This window comes from Asparagus officinalis, chromosome 4 (genome assembly GCF_001876935.1).
Source record: "Asparagus officinalis chromosome 4, Aspof.V1, whole genome shotgun sequence".
In the NCBI taxonomy this organism is placed as follows: Eukaryota; Viridiplantae; Streptophyta; class Magnoliopsida; order Asparagales; family Asparagaceae; genus Asparagus; species Asparagus officinalis.
This window is the reverse complement of record NC_033797.1, coordinates 27,080,378-27,094,589: the sequence shown is the minus strand read 5'-3', so window position 1 is coordinate 27,094,589 and position 14,212 is coordinate 27,080,378. Positions and strand designations below refer to the sequence as shown.

Sequence of the window (14,212 nt, the reverse complement as noted above, 5' to 3'; positions counted from 1 at the left end):
GCTGTCTGGCCATTTGCTCCCTCAGCTTGCTGGCCTGCTTCCTAATCGCCTCCATGAGAATCAAACAGCCGTCAGATGATAATCAAAGATCATCAAAACCCTAGACCCCCGGGGTTTTTTGGTTTTCGTTTTTTATTTGAGAAGAAGAGCGGAATTTTAAGGAGGATCGCGGAATTGAACAGGAGGAAGAAAGGAGGGGGCGGAGGGGGCGCGAGCGTGCGCGTAGCTTTGACGCCATGATGCGCACGTGCCGAGAGATTGATCCCGCGCGGGGGAAAGGAACGTGAGGGGTTGGTGGGCGGTGGAAAGCAAGTAGAAAAGTGCGATAGAGATGGATAACGGGGAAGGCGGGCAAAAAAGGAGCGAGAAAATGTATTAAGTAGCGAAAAGAATTGTTTTTGGGTTTTTGGAAAAAAATTTATGTAAAACAGAAACGCGGCTACATCGGGATGTACGTGTTATCCACTGGGGCTGGTCATTCTTGTACTGTCATCACGATGTGGGCCCCCGGGACTACGTTACGTTTGTCGGCTTGTGGTCGGCTAGAAGTTGGGCCGTCTTTATCGTGGCGCAGTGGTGCTGACTGGAACCTTGAAAAAGATGGGGTTTTTTTGTTTTTAGGCCAATTTGTTTACCTGGCTTTATCTTTTAATCCGTCACCTATTAGTTGTTTTTTTAAACCCAATTCACTTTTGGTATTTGTCTTTAAACCCAATCTTCAAAATACAATACTTTCAGCACTTGTATTTATACAGAATGAATGTAAAAACCCAAAAATACTCTTTTGATTGGCCCCATATTACAAGCCTCGGAAAGGAAAGGGCTAAAATATCAGAGTGGTATTGCCGTATTTGCAAACTTGCGACATGATGATATTAATATCAACATTTCACGTGAATTTGGCATAATTTTATATAGAAAAAATAATCAAATTGGTATATTCAGTTGCAGAAAAAAATAGAAGGGTTGATACTAACTTCCATGTTAATATCATAATATCATAAGTGAAAAAATGCAATATTAGAAAAAGGGTTCTATATAAAATTTGTTAAAAGTACCACAAGAGTTATACTATTTTCTAACTACTACCCACAAAAAAGTGAGGTTGGTAATAACTTCTACATTTTTTTGTCGTTTGTTAATTAATAAAATATTATGATTTGTCTTGTTGAGGATAAATAGGATGAAATGTTATTCACGAGGGTATGATAAGTACTACCTTTAAAATTAATTAATACTCTCCATCATCATCTATTAAATAGCCAACAACTTGTATTAAGAGGGAGTTTGGATGGCTTATTGTTGATGTCAAATACCAAACATAAAAATCTAGTGTGGATTATAAAGAGCTTTAGGGTTCCTCAGTCTTCTCTGATGGTTGATTATTGAACAGAGGACTCGATCTTGCACACAAGTAATACATAAGAGGATCGGAGTTGAGTTCTTCGGGGGTTCCTCCGATGATCAAGTTAGTATATATTGATCTTAAATGGAGGAGAAAAGTACGATTGTAGTGTGTTATACTGCAAAAGATTACGTACCTCCATGCAATAGGCAATGCACTTATTTATAGCAGATCCAGGAGGGCAATTGTGTAACTTCGGCCGAGTCCAAGTAGTCAGCTTATTCAGCTAATACTTTGCAGGTGCCGGCTACGGGTAGTATGAGCCACCTTTGTGACTAATGCGATAGTGATAGGGGGAGTAAGGTGCTGACGAGGTCCAACAAGTCACTAAGACTTCCAGGGTAGATGTAATTGTGATTCAGACCGTGCATTTAGTGTGATGGTGGTCGACTATCGGCCAGAGGCACGGAATGATCACCTTTCGTTTCGGCTTTGCGAGAGTGTCGATAAAAGACGCCTTTTTGATTCGGCCATTTGGGACTGGGGGCTTTTCAACTTGGTCTTATAAAATGAAAAGGCATGGAGTTGGCCTCAATAGTAGGTACTTTCGACTCGGTCCTTCTTGGAAAGGGTCAAGTGATGACGTTATTTGACTTATCCTGCAAAGGATCGAGTCGATTTTGTGCATAATTAACTCGGAACACTTGTCGACTCATGGAGTGGGATTAACGCTTAGTCATTTCTGTGATACAACACTTATTTTTTAGACAGACTGACTTTTAAGTTAACATTTTCATATCTAATTTGGTAAAAACCTAAATAAAACAGCTTAAATTTAAAAAGCCAGTATACCCTAGCTTTTGAAAAACTAGTATATAAGCTCACCAATAAGTTGTGTTTACCCAAACAAATTAATATTCTATTCAAATAATTTTTATACATTTTTTATCATAAAATGTTAAAACAAGTTTTATACATTTTTTAATCATAATTGCCGAAAGTCACTAAACCCTAACCTAGCTTAAAAGCTATTGAAAACAAGTCCCTCCAAAAATAGTAGTGGTGTCTCTATTACTTTTTAATATTCATAAACACCGAAAGTCATTAATCCCATGAAGTTTAGTCATTAATTAATTAGCGCTAAACAAAAAAGCTTGGCGCATGTGGTTGTTTGGGGGTTGTTTGGTTCGTTTTCTAGATATAGGGAAATGCATTTCCATGTACAAAAACACAAGTTTTGAGTTTTCCAAACTTTTCCAAGAAATAGATTGTTTCGCTTTGGTTTGCATAAAAAATGGTGGGAAACCAATGTATTTATTTTTCTTGTGTTTGGTTCGCATGGAAAAAAGGGAAAACTTTTGTTTATATGGCAAAAAGCTGACGTGATTGCAGTTTTCGTCGATTTCACGAGGTTGAGGAAGGAATTGGGGGAGAGAAAAAATCTGATGTAGCGACGATTTTCACCGAGTTTTCCTTCTTCAACCCTAGCGAACCAAAGATGGGGAAAAAAAACTAACGTAAAGCTTATATCCTACGTGGCCATGAAAAATCTGATGTGGAGGCGGTGTAAAACTTTTCCATCGAGTTTAAAAACGAACCAAACAGCCCCTTGCTACCAATCTTCACGGCATTCTAAATCCCATAAAGTTTATAATAAATAAACTTCACAAAATCAAGCAATGAGGTGTAGTGAGTTTAATGGTTGTAGCATTAGTTTATAAGGCTTGGATAGGAACTAGGAAGTGTATGGTTCAAATCCTAGCCTAGTAAATTCATTTTACTATTCAAGGAAAAAACATGTTAGGATGAAATTAGGGGTGGTAAACGATCAAATCGAATACTAAAGTGTTCGTATTTGTATTTGTTTAAAATTATCGAATTCGGATGCAGACTCTAATATTCATATATCTAGTTTTTCGAATTCGAACTCGAATATACTAGGTATTTGATAAATATTCATGAATATTCACGGATATTTATCGAATATCAAAGTATATTTATTCCGCTAAAGAATTTGATGATTTTCAAATAGTATTAAAATTCATAAATAAAAATTATTCCTTTATAATATACGATGTATATATGTTTAAATCAAGATATTAATTAGAAAACAGATTTAAGATTATTTAAGTCTTAAAATTAGTATATAAAACTTAAGTAGGAATGATAAGTGGGTTAAAAATATAACATCATATGTGTAATAATACAAATAATAAGTTGTGCAAATTTTAAACGAATATTTAATAGACAAACGAATCGAATATATATCTGGTTAAATTCTATTCGTGAGTAAACTTGAATACTAAAATATATTTGTTTAGTGGTAAATGAACTACCGAATCGAATATGACCAAATAGTTATTCGAACAATTATCGAACTATTTGTTAATTATTTGGTTCATTTCCACCCCGAGATGAGATTCCCACTCAAGACCACTTGAATAATTAAAGTCTAGCTTTCTTTGAGCTAACCACTTACCCAATTATTGCAACCATATTAGATTTGAACTTGAAACTATATATTGAACTTCATGGGATTTAGAAAAGTTTAGTCCTTAATTAAACCGCATGAAATTAAGGACTAAAATCACGGGATTCTAAATCCCGTGAAGTTTTAACAATTTATTTCACATTTTCGACCTAGTTTTTGCCAACTCAAATTGGTCGATTTTTGAAAATAAATCTAAAAAAAGAGTTGGTTTTAAAAATCTGTCCTAGCAATTTTGTTGATTAAGCCATTTGACTATCTCTTCCATAATATTAACATCAAATTTTTATTTATTTCTTTGTCTTAACAAATGTATGGGAGAACAACCGAGAATAAGTGAGATAATATATAAAAACGAATGACAGGTAAGAAATATGTTACATTTTAGTAGGCTACCATCGAACTATGATGAAGATCCAAATAGATTTAAAAGAATGACAGGAAAGAAAATGTCCAAACAATTACATAGTGAATCAAATCCATATCTTCATTCTTTTAAACCCCACTTGAACACTTTTAACCGTTCAATACGGACAATAATATTACTTATCAACTTTGGATTTTTAAGCAAGATTGGGAAATAAGGCTAAAATTAAGGTTCAGCGCTAGAAATGTCAAAGGTTTGTGTTTATTATGTTTCATGGATTTTTATTACCAAAAATTTCTTTATTTAAAACATGGTGTTGTTGCGCGCAGCGGAAATTTCGGCAGCACTTCGACAGCACAACAAGAGTTAGGTCGTAATAAGAATTCTTGTTTCTCAAAGGGAACAAGAATCTGAAGCCTATATCCTATCAAAGTAGGATATTAGCTCTTCCTCTCGTCAGCTCTAGGACTGCGCGTCGAGGGAACCTAAAAAGCTATTACAAATCACACAAATAACGAGACAACCAATTTTTACGTGGTTCGGCAAATTGCCTACGTCCACGGGGCAAGGAGGGGGGAGATCTACTAATAGAGGGAGAGAATACAACTAGGGTTTACAATCACTCAATCTAAACCCTCAAACAAACTCTCTCAAATCCCTCACAAATATCTCTCTACAAAAAAGGATGCACAAGAAAACCCTAAAAGAAAAGCCTCTTCTTTTCTTTTCAACTGTAGCTTCCAACCTCTGTGCTCTCACCTTTTTGTCCAAGCCGCAAAGCCTGCGCTCAATTGCTCTGCCTTTTTCTCCTGCCGCAAAAGAAAACAAAGCCCTCAATGCTACTTGCAGCTGCCAATCAAAAGACTCCTTGCACAACCCTAGGCATAAATTTCCGTGTGCATTTATAGCCACAATTAATGAACTCGGGTGGGCCTTGGGTTCCGCGTCCAGTTCATGCGTGAAACAATTCACGCGGCTTCACTCGTTCACGTGAAACAATTCACGTGGTCCCCACACAGAAAAGAGAAGCCGCTTTCACAGAACTACCAGAGTTAATGACCAGAAATATAAATGTCCTCATTTACTATACTTACGTATAGCTAGTTTCCATAAGTTTTATTATTTCAACTTGAATCTAACTGCTTTTCCACTTTTATCTCGCTAAATCTGCAGAGACATTAGACTGGTCACCTGTAAGATCATAAGAACCTATACTAATTCAAGGTTCCGGTAACTGTTCAATCGCAATTTATTGATAAACATTCAAGGTGGTAGATTACTGAAAACCATTAGTTTTATAAAGCCATCTTCAGATTTAAAGATGCATACACCTTGACCTTTATAAAACTCATGACCCATAGTCCTAAATATCTTCTATTTATCAATCGTTAGTTTGCTAAAAATTAGTCACCTGACAGTATTGCTGCAATTGCACAGTGGTTTTAGCGAGCCTAGATTTTAAGTGCACAAAAGCTACAGTCAAAAACTTCCACAGAACATCCAGACAATGAGATAGATTGTTACTCAATCACCAAGACACATACCTCCACCACATTCATTTAGAAACAATGGCACTTCAAAGAAAAGATTAAATAGTATAAATCTAACAGCATTTATAGACTCAGGAAAAATATAGTATTAAAAAACAACTCAAATGACAAAAAAGGATTTTCTTAAAACAGATATGCATCCTCTTTAGATAAAATTCACCCGGTTTCTACCGTGTCCTACAGGATTAATTCTGTCATGTTCCTTCTGGATCTCTCACCATATTGTGATTGCTCGTAAGTTGCATCTGAAGCTACTCCATGACAACCTCAGGCGAATAGCCAAGTCATAGTTATGATAATGTAACAAGACAAAAGTTGCCTTTTCTCCAGTGAAAAAGTGCATAGCAGAGGGTAGAGTGATTTATTTGTGCAATGAACCCAATGAATGAATTCTCAGCTAGATAGTTTTCAAGTATTCTACATTTGATGGAACAGAGATACTTTTTCCTGCTACCATCCCGAATTAATACTCTTTTCTAACTTTTTACAACTGCTTGTCTGCTACAAGTACTTACTGCAGATGCTTCACGACTAAGAGCTTTCTTTAATACTTTGAAGCTTCTTCATTTATGGAGTTGATATTGATACCAATTGTTATGTCCAATATTCAAAAATCTTCACAATTCTATCTTCTTTTGCCTAATTTTGAACGATTGCCCTCAAATTCTATGATTAATCAGAGCAAGAATATGTGTGGTTAGTTGTCTGCATATAGTATTTGGCCTAATCTTGAATTGTCCATAATGAAACTTGTCTTGTCATTTCGGGACCTGGTTGTCCACATATATAATGATATTGTACCAAATACTTACATATTGTCGTTCACTATGCCTTGCTCTTTTCAGTCCACTTATAATGATTCTATAGCAAATATCTGCACATTTTAGTTTAATACTTGCTTCCAGAAAAACAACTAGGGACGAACATAATAGTACATGTTACTTGTATAAAAACTCCCTCTTAAACTAAAGTTTTATTGCACAATATTCCAAGTGATCCCTAAATAGAGAGAGAGAGAGAGAGAGTTCTATGGATTCGCTACTGGACAAGAGGGGCTCTGGAAATGCAAGATGTTGTGAGCATGTTCAAGAAAGCCTCGATTCTACACTATCACACTCTTAGAGGGTGTGACGAGTTCTTTACCCATTAGGCCGTTGATGGTTGGACTAAAGTAATATGTTGTTTCTCTTTTAGTCTTTTCTGTTACTTGGATATCTTGTGCTTGAATTCTGATCTGTTCTATGGAGAATGTTTCATCAAATTGTTATCTATGAAATGCTTGGTATTAATATTTTACCCCTATTTCCCAAAAAAAGGTAAGTTGTGTTGCCTGAATGGATATTCTATTATTATATATTTAAGCAAGAATTTGCTGGGTATGAAAAGCGTTTCTAGAAGAAATCCCAAATGTTGCGACTTGGGTATCTGATAATTTTGTGTTCTCTGTCTAGACCTCTAAATTGTATATAAGCTAAAATCCTTTCAGATTTTATCTACCAGTAGTAAAAGATCAAATTGTCATTATGGAATTATTAGACTCAAACTGCTATGACATCTCCAACTAATGCTTCCTTGACACCACGCTTGAATCCTACAAATATGGCCTTCCTAGCTCGAGGTTCCAATTTATCAGTTCTAACATGATAATATGCAGGGCACCCGAATACCTTGAGCTGGTCATAGTCATGTGCTGGCTTTCCCGACCACATCTCCATAGGGGTTTTCCCCTCAATCGCAGATGAAGGCAGCCTATTAATGAGGTGGCTCGCATATGTAAGTGCCTCAGCCCAAAAGATCTTCTCCAAACCACTCTGCGACAATAAGCATCGGATCTTCTCCAGTAAAGACCGATTCAACCTCTCTGCCACCCCATTTTGCTGCGGTGTATGACTAACTGTGAAGTGTCTCTCTATGCCCTCGTCTCGACATAGCTGCTGAAAGGGGTCAGAAGTATACTCACCACCGTTGTCGGATCGCAACGTCTTGATCTTTCTCCCAGTCTGCAGTTCCAATCTCTTCTTCCACTCCACAAACAAATCTAGGACTTCACTCTTCTTCGTCATGGTGTACACCCAACAACGCCTAGAATAGTCATCTACAAAAGTGACGAACCAATGTCTACCACCAAGTGATGCAGTCTTGGTGGGACCCCAAACGTCTGTGTGCACGTAATCCAGGATGCCCCTCGTCTGATGAATGGCAGTCCCGAACTTCACCTTCGTCTTCTTGCCAAGAACACAGTGCTCACAGAACTCAATCTTCCCACTCTTGGCTCCCTTCAATAGCCCCTGCTTGCACAATGTCTGCAGTGACTTTTCACCTGTGTGCCCCAATCTATAGTGCCAAAGTCTGCTCATGTCCGCTTCTGAAATAGCCGAAGCAACCTGGCCAATCTCGGTGCTTCCCTTCAGATAATACAAATTCCGATTGCGGACTCCCCTCATCACCACCAATGATCCCTTAGTAACCTTCGCTACAGCGTTTTCGAAAGTCACCTTGAATCCCTTCGCCTCCAAAGCTCCAACTGAGATAAGATTTTTCTTCAGTTGAGGAACAAATCTCACCTCCTTCAACTCACGGACTACTCCATCGTGCATCCTAATCCGCACGGTACCTATCCCACAAACGCCACAGGATTGATCATTTCCCATGACAACAACGCCCCCGTCGACTTTCTCAAAAGATGCAAACCAGTCTCGCCTAGGGGTCACATGAAAGGTAGCGCCGGAATCAAGCATCCAATCTGATGCATCCACATGGTTCACCTCCGGAGTAATCAGTAGAGAAAAGCACGAATCATCGGAATCATCGCCTTTCGCAATGTTCACCTCATTGGCCTTCGGGCCCTTTTTCTTGCTATTCTCCTTCTCTTTGAGCTTCGGGCAGTCTCTCTTCCAATGTCCCTGCTCCTTGCAGAATGCACATTGGTTCTTTGTTAGTTGGTGACGGCCTCTAGACTTTGACCTCCCTCTGTTACCACCTTTCGGATATGGGCTTCTACCTCTTGTCGACAAGGCCTCTCCTGAAGTACTAGCGCGGGAAGTCTCCTTATCCTTCCTCCTCAAATCGTAGTTCGTCAAAGCGTTAGTCACTTCACTATAGCTGATAGAAGATCTCCCGTTCAACAAAGTGAGCACGAAGGTATCATACTCCTCATCCGGTAAGGAGCCCAACAAAATAATCGCCTTGTACTCATCCGATATCTTCTCATCAACATTCGCCAAGTCCGACAACAACTTCGTATAGTTGTTCACATGAGCCGCAAGCGAGGTGCCTCTGGACATCTGGAATCTGAATAACCTACGCAGCAAGTGCAATCGGTTCTCAACACTCTTCGTAAGGTACTTATTGTTGAGAATTTCCCACATCTTCATTGCAGACGTCACCCCAATCACATCATATTTCAGCTCCTGTTCCAAACAGGACCTGATCACCCCACAAGCGTTCCTATTCATTTTCTCCCATACCGCCTCTTCATATTTAGGTGGCCTCTCGTGGACCATGATGGTTTCTTCCAAATTCTGAGTATTGAGCGCATCCTGTACGTCGCTCATCCACAAACCAAAGTTGATTTTTCCGTCATATTTCACCACACTAATTTTGGTGTTTTGAAAACCAACTTGTATTGTACCCGCCATCGATTTGCTGCTTTCACCTTCTTCTCCCATTGCGAACTAACTCCAAATTGTAGAGAAAGAACAAATTTGATAGAATTAGGAACCACCCAACTGAACCCTAGATCGGATTCCAAATAGATCTCCTATCCACACGAGGAAAGCGAAATCTCCAACGGCAACTCCTAATGCTATCTCCACCGAAGCCGAGAACTCCAAGAACTAAGCTTCACACAAGAATCTTCCTCCACCAAAAAACCCTAGATCTGAAATCCGGGCTCTGATACCACTTGTTGCGCGCAACGGAAATTTCGGCAGCACTTTGGCAGCACAACAAGAGAGTCAGATCGCAATAAGAATTCCCGTCTCACCAAGGAGACAAGAATCTGAAGCGGATATCTCAACCAAGTGAGATATCGGCTCTTCCTCTCATCAGTTCTAGGACTGACCTGTCGAGGGATCCTAAAAGCTATTACAAATCACACAAAAGCAGTACAATCAATTTTTACGTGGTTCGGCAAATTGCCTACGTCCACGGGGCAAGGAGGGGGGAGATCTACTAATAGAGGGAGAGAATACAACTAGGGTTTACAATCACTCAATCTAAACCCTCAAACAAACTCTCTCAAATCCCTCACAAATATCTCTCTACAAAAAAGGATGCACAAGAAAACCCTAAAAGAAAAGCCTCTTCTTTTCTTTTCAACTGTAGCTTCCAACCTCTGTGCTCTCACCTTTTTGTCCAAGCCGCAAAGCCTGCGCTCAATTGCTCTGCCTTTTTCTCCTGCCGCAAAAGAAAACAAAGCCCTCAATGCTACTTGCAGCTGCCAATCAAAAGACTCCTTGCACAACCCTAGGCATAAATTTCCGTGTGCATTTATAGCCACAATTAATGAACTCGGGTGGGCCTTGGGTTCCGCGTCCAGTTCATGCGTGAAACAATTCACGCGGCTTCACTCGTTCACGTGAAACAATTCACGTGGTCCCCACACAGAAAAGAGAAGCCGCTTTCACAGGTGTATCATATGATTTACCTGAAATAATGCTCGTGTCCCAACTTATAGTTCACAATGTGATTGAATTGTTAAAAATTCAGTGCAAAAATATAATTAAAAATCAATATAAATATTCTTTACAAACTTTATCTATTTATGCTATATATTAAAACAAACCACTTAGTTTCCACATGGTAACTTCGATGTCTTTTGGCTACTCAACCTTTTAGAACTGTTACTTAATTTTACTATGAGTTAAACTATTATCCACTTAAGTGGATAGGAGCTCATGTCCACATAATGTTTTATTCATTGGTTTTCCTTTGATTTTGTTGTTGATGTATGATACACATCAAGGCACACATCTCAAAAGTAGGATTGATGTATATCATAAATCGTGAAGATAACAATTGTAAAAAACTAAAATTGCAGCTACATGCTGTTATGATGTTTTCAGCGGCCCAAGTACGATCCTTTACCAGCAACAGACATGTGTCCACGTACATGCACCGCTCAAATCAAATTGACAGTCAGAACCACCAAGAATCCTGACTTAGCCGACTTGTCGAGTCGGCATCTCCTTAGGTCGACTTGAAGGGTGGTACTTGTCGGTTCTCTTATCGAAGACGACTCGCTACGAGCTCACTCAACCAGTTGCTCGACACCTTGTAAGGGCGACTCGACGTTATATCTCGACCAAGCTAAATGACGACTTCAACCTCAAGCCTCTTCCGTTGACTAGGGGTGTGCAACGGTCGGTTCTGTTCGGTTTTTACCAAAATTTGAACAACCGAACCGAACCGCCTATAATTCAAAACCGAACCAAACTGTTGTAAGTCGGTTCGGTGCGGTTCGGTTCGGTTTGTTCGGTTCTAACTTCATCAAACTTCTTATCAAACAACAAATTGTGTTAAAGAAAATAATATCAACAAAGTAGGAGATTATGAAGCATTAAACACTGATATAATGATATTGTTTTCAACCCATAATGATCCAGAAAATGAGTTTAGAGTTTGAGTCTTTGACTCTTTGGGCATGGGTCGGGTAGGGTTTGAGATCAGAATGAGTAGTATTGCACTATATTCGGTCGGTTCGGGTCGGTTCGGGTTGAATAGTTTTCAAACCGACCCGAACCGCCCTACTCATAAAACCGATTTTTTCGGATCGGTTCGGGTCGGTTAGGTCGGTTTTTTCGGTTTGGACCGAACCATGCTCAGCCCTACCATTGACAGCGCATCAGCGTCACATTAAATGCTTGGCAGGTGCCATCATACCTCTAGCCCTGATAGTCTTTATGACACATTGGACCATGTCGGCACCGCCATTGCCCCCAATCACTTCATATTAAATATTGAGGTGACGTCTCCTCCACTCGTTGCCCGACACCTGTAAAGTAGGTGTTGACGTAGCCGCCAGGCCATACTTGTTTGTCGCCATCTTGTACTCGGCCGAGATTATCATTCTACCCTTTTTCCACTACTATAAATAGAGGTACTATTCTAAATATCAGAGTAAGCAATTTTCTAAGTAAGCAATATCTGAGAATTCCACTGCACCACACTTTAGAACTCACACGGTTCTTCATTTTCCCACTCAAGTCCATCAATTGACTTGATCGTCGGAGGAACAACAGGGAACTAGTCCATGTCCTCTCACGAATTGCTATTTGTGCAGGCTGAAACTACTCAACTCAAAATCAGATATTTAGAGAAGTTAGCGGCCCCCTAATCAACCTCACCCCCATTATATTATCTGTTTGATTATTAACATCAACACATGCCATGGACGCTTAAATTGTAGTTATTGTTACAATGACCAAACAATCTCAAGAATACAAAAGTCATTTGATGATTATATTTATACAATTTTTTCTACTATTGTAAAACTTTGGTAATCTATATTTTTCATGAATACGGAATATTTATGAAACCAAGGTCAGCTTGTCATTAAGTTAATCATGTAACTAACATTTTGAGATTATTTTATAATGGAGGAGGTCAAAATAGTTAACAAAGTAAAAAAAACGCCGAAAGCAGAGTATAGAACATTCGTCCTGTCATAATAAATTTTGGAAGGGATAAACATAATTTACCCAAGAAAATATATAAAGCTTAGTGTCAGAAGGTGCTATACACCCCTGATTAACAATGCACGTCATCTTTAAAAAAAAAGGATTAAAGGACTACATAAGAACCAAGGCGACTGGTTTTCTACAATTTGCTATCTCATTTCTCATCGCAAAGCTAAAGAACTTTTTTGGATGAGCTACGGACTAGGAAAATACTCTTTCTATTTGGTATTTTATTTCGAATAGAATCTCAACAAAAGTACAAAAAAGAACATTTAATGTCCACGATTGACCATGTGGATTTTAGATGCATAACGAACTTGCTCAATTTACGTGTCGTGCGGAAGCGTGCTCGACAACCAAACGAGTCGGTGAGCGATGAGAGAAGAAAATCAAAAACCAAACACGAATGCAATTCACAAAATAACGACCAAAATCACACACAAACACAGTAATTTACGTGGTTCGGCAATTGCCTACGTCCACGGGGAGAGGATGGGGAGATTTTACTATATGGAGGAGAAATACAACGAGTTACAACTCACAAAACCACTCAAATATAACCCTAACCAAAGCTCTCAACTCCCTCACAATATCTTCCTCTCAAAGTGCTCAAAACAATGCTAATTCTCTCCTTAAGAAACCCTAAAAAACGTGGTTCTATTTATAACAAAACACAATCCCAAATAGATTGAGATTCTAAAAACGAGTCCGTCACATCTTGATGTGACACACACCACACTCATGGCAAACATGGCAGATTCTGCTACACCATAGTGTGACAGACACCACACCCATGGCAAACATGGCAGTTCTACCACCGGTGTGGCAGACACCACATCAGGGTGTGGTGGAGTCTGTTTTGCTTATTCTTCACGTTTTTCTCAATTCCTTCGCCGTTTTCACATCTTCTACTAAAACTATCGGCAATTCATTGATTATCGAATTTAAGATTACACAGAGTCACAAACTAATCTTTAATCACTTTTTATAAACTATAAAGTAACTTTATGAACTAAGATGCCAAAAGCCCTTTTTTCTCTTTTGATTTTCTAGTTAGATTCCATTTCAAAAGTTGGTTTCTTCAGATTGTTGAGAAAGAAAAAGAAAACATATATGATACTTGCAATTACCCATCTATCTTCATGGATGGCTTATGGGTTCAATATTCCACGAGATATTTTGATGCTAACTGCACCAAAGTTTACTCGATCTTCTTTGTGATCTCAGCTCACTGCATCTGTCTCCGTTCAGTGGCAAGATGATGGCAGAGGAAGTTCGTGGAACTTTTCTCTCTCGGCCTCCACTCGTCATGCTCCCTATCAGGGAACAAACACAAACTAGAACTTTCTACGACCTCTCATTAATAAACTCAGTATATACCATTAATCCCCCTGAACTTTTGTGGTGCCTCCAATGGCTGGTTGGTGAAATTGGAGCATAATCCGAAGATTGAGCTTCTGAATTCTTACTCGAAGATGAAAGTAGTGCAACTTCCGCAACGCACAGCCACTCGCCACTGTACTCACCATTTTCTATACCCATCAATCTGTACGCAAAAAATCATTCTGACGGATAGCCCAAACATATACCAAGAATGTTTTGCTGTTTCAGTTGTATCGGATAGGCTGACACCTCGCCATTTGCAGGGTAGGAGATGATAAATGGATCGACATAGAGTCAGAACGGAACTATTATCGATATGGGAAAGGGGGGTTACGTTAGTGGTTGTCGATGTTGGTCAAGCCTTAAAGGGGTGTTTGGTTCAATAGTGAGCAAGAATAA

At 39.0% G+C, this 14,212-nt stretch overlaps 1 protein-coding gene across 2 annotated transcripts in view; it reads right to left on the bottom strand.

The window, feature by feature from the left end:
• Nucleotides 1-276, bottom strand: part of LOC109837042 (SH3 domain-containing protein 2-like) — a 9,391-nt gene extending 9,115 nt beyond the window's left edge. For both annotated transcript variants that reach the window (XR_002246160.1, XM_020405118.1), the window contains exon 1: nt 1-276. Coding sequence is in view for 1 of the 2 variants with exons in the window: in XM_020405118.1 (XP_020260707.1) it covers nt 1-55 (55 nt within the window). In the remaining variant the exon portion in view is untranslated.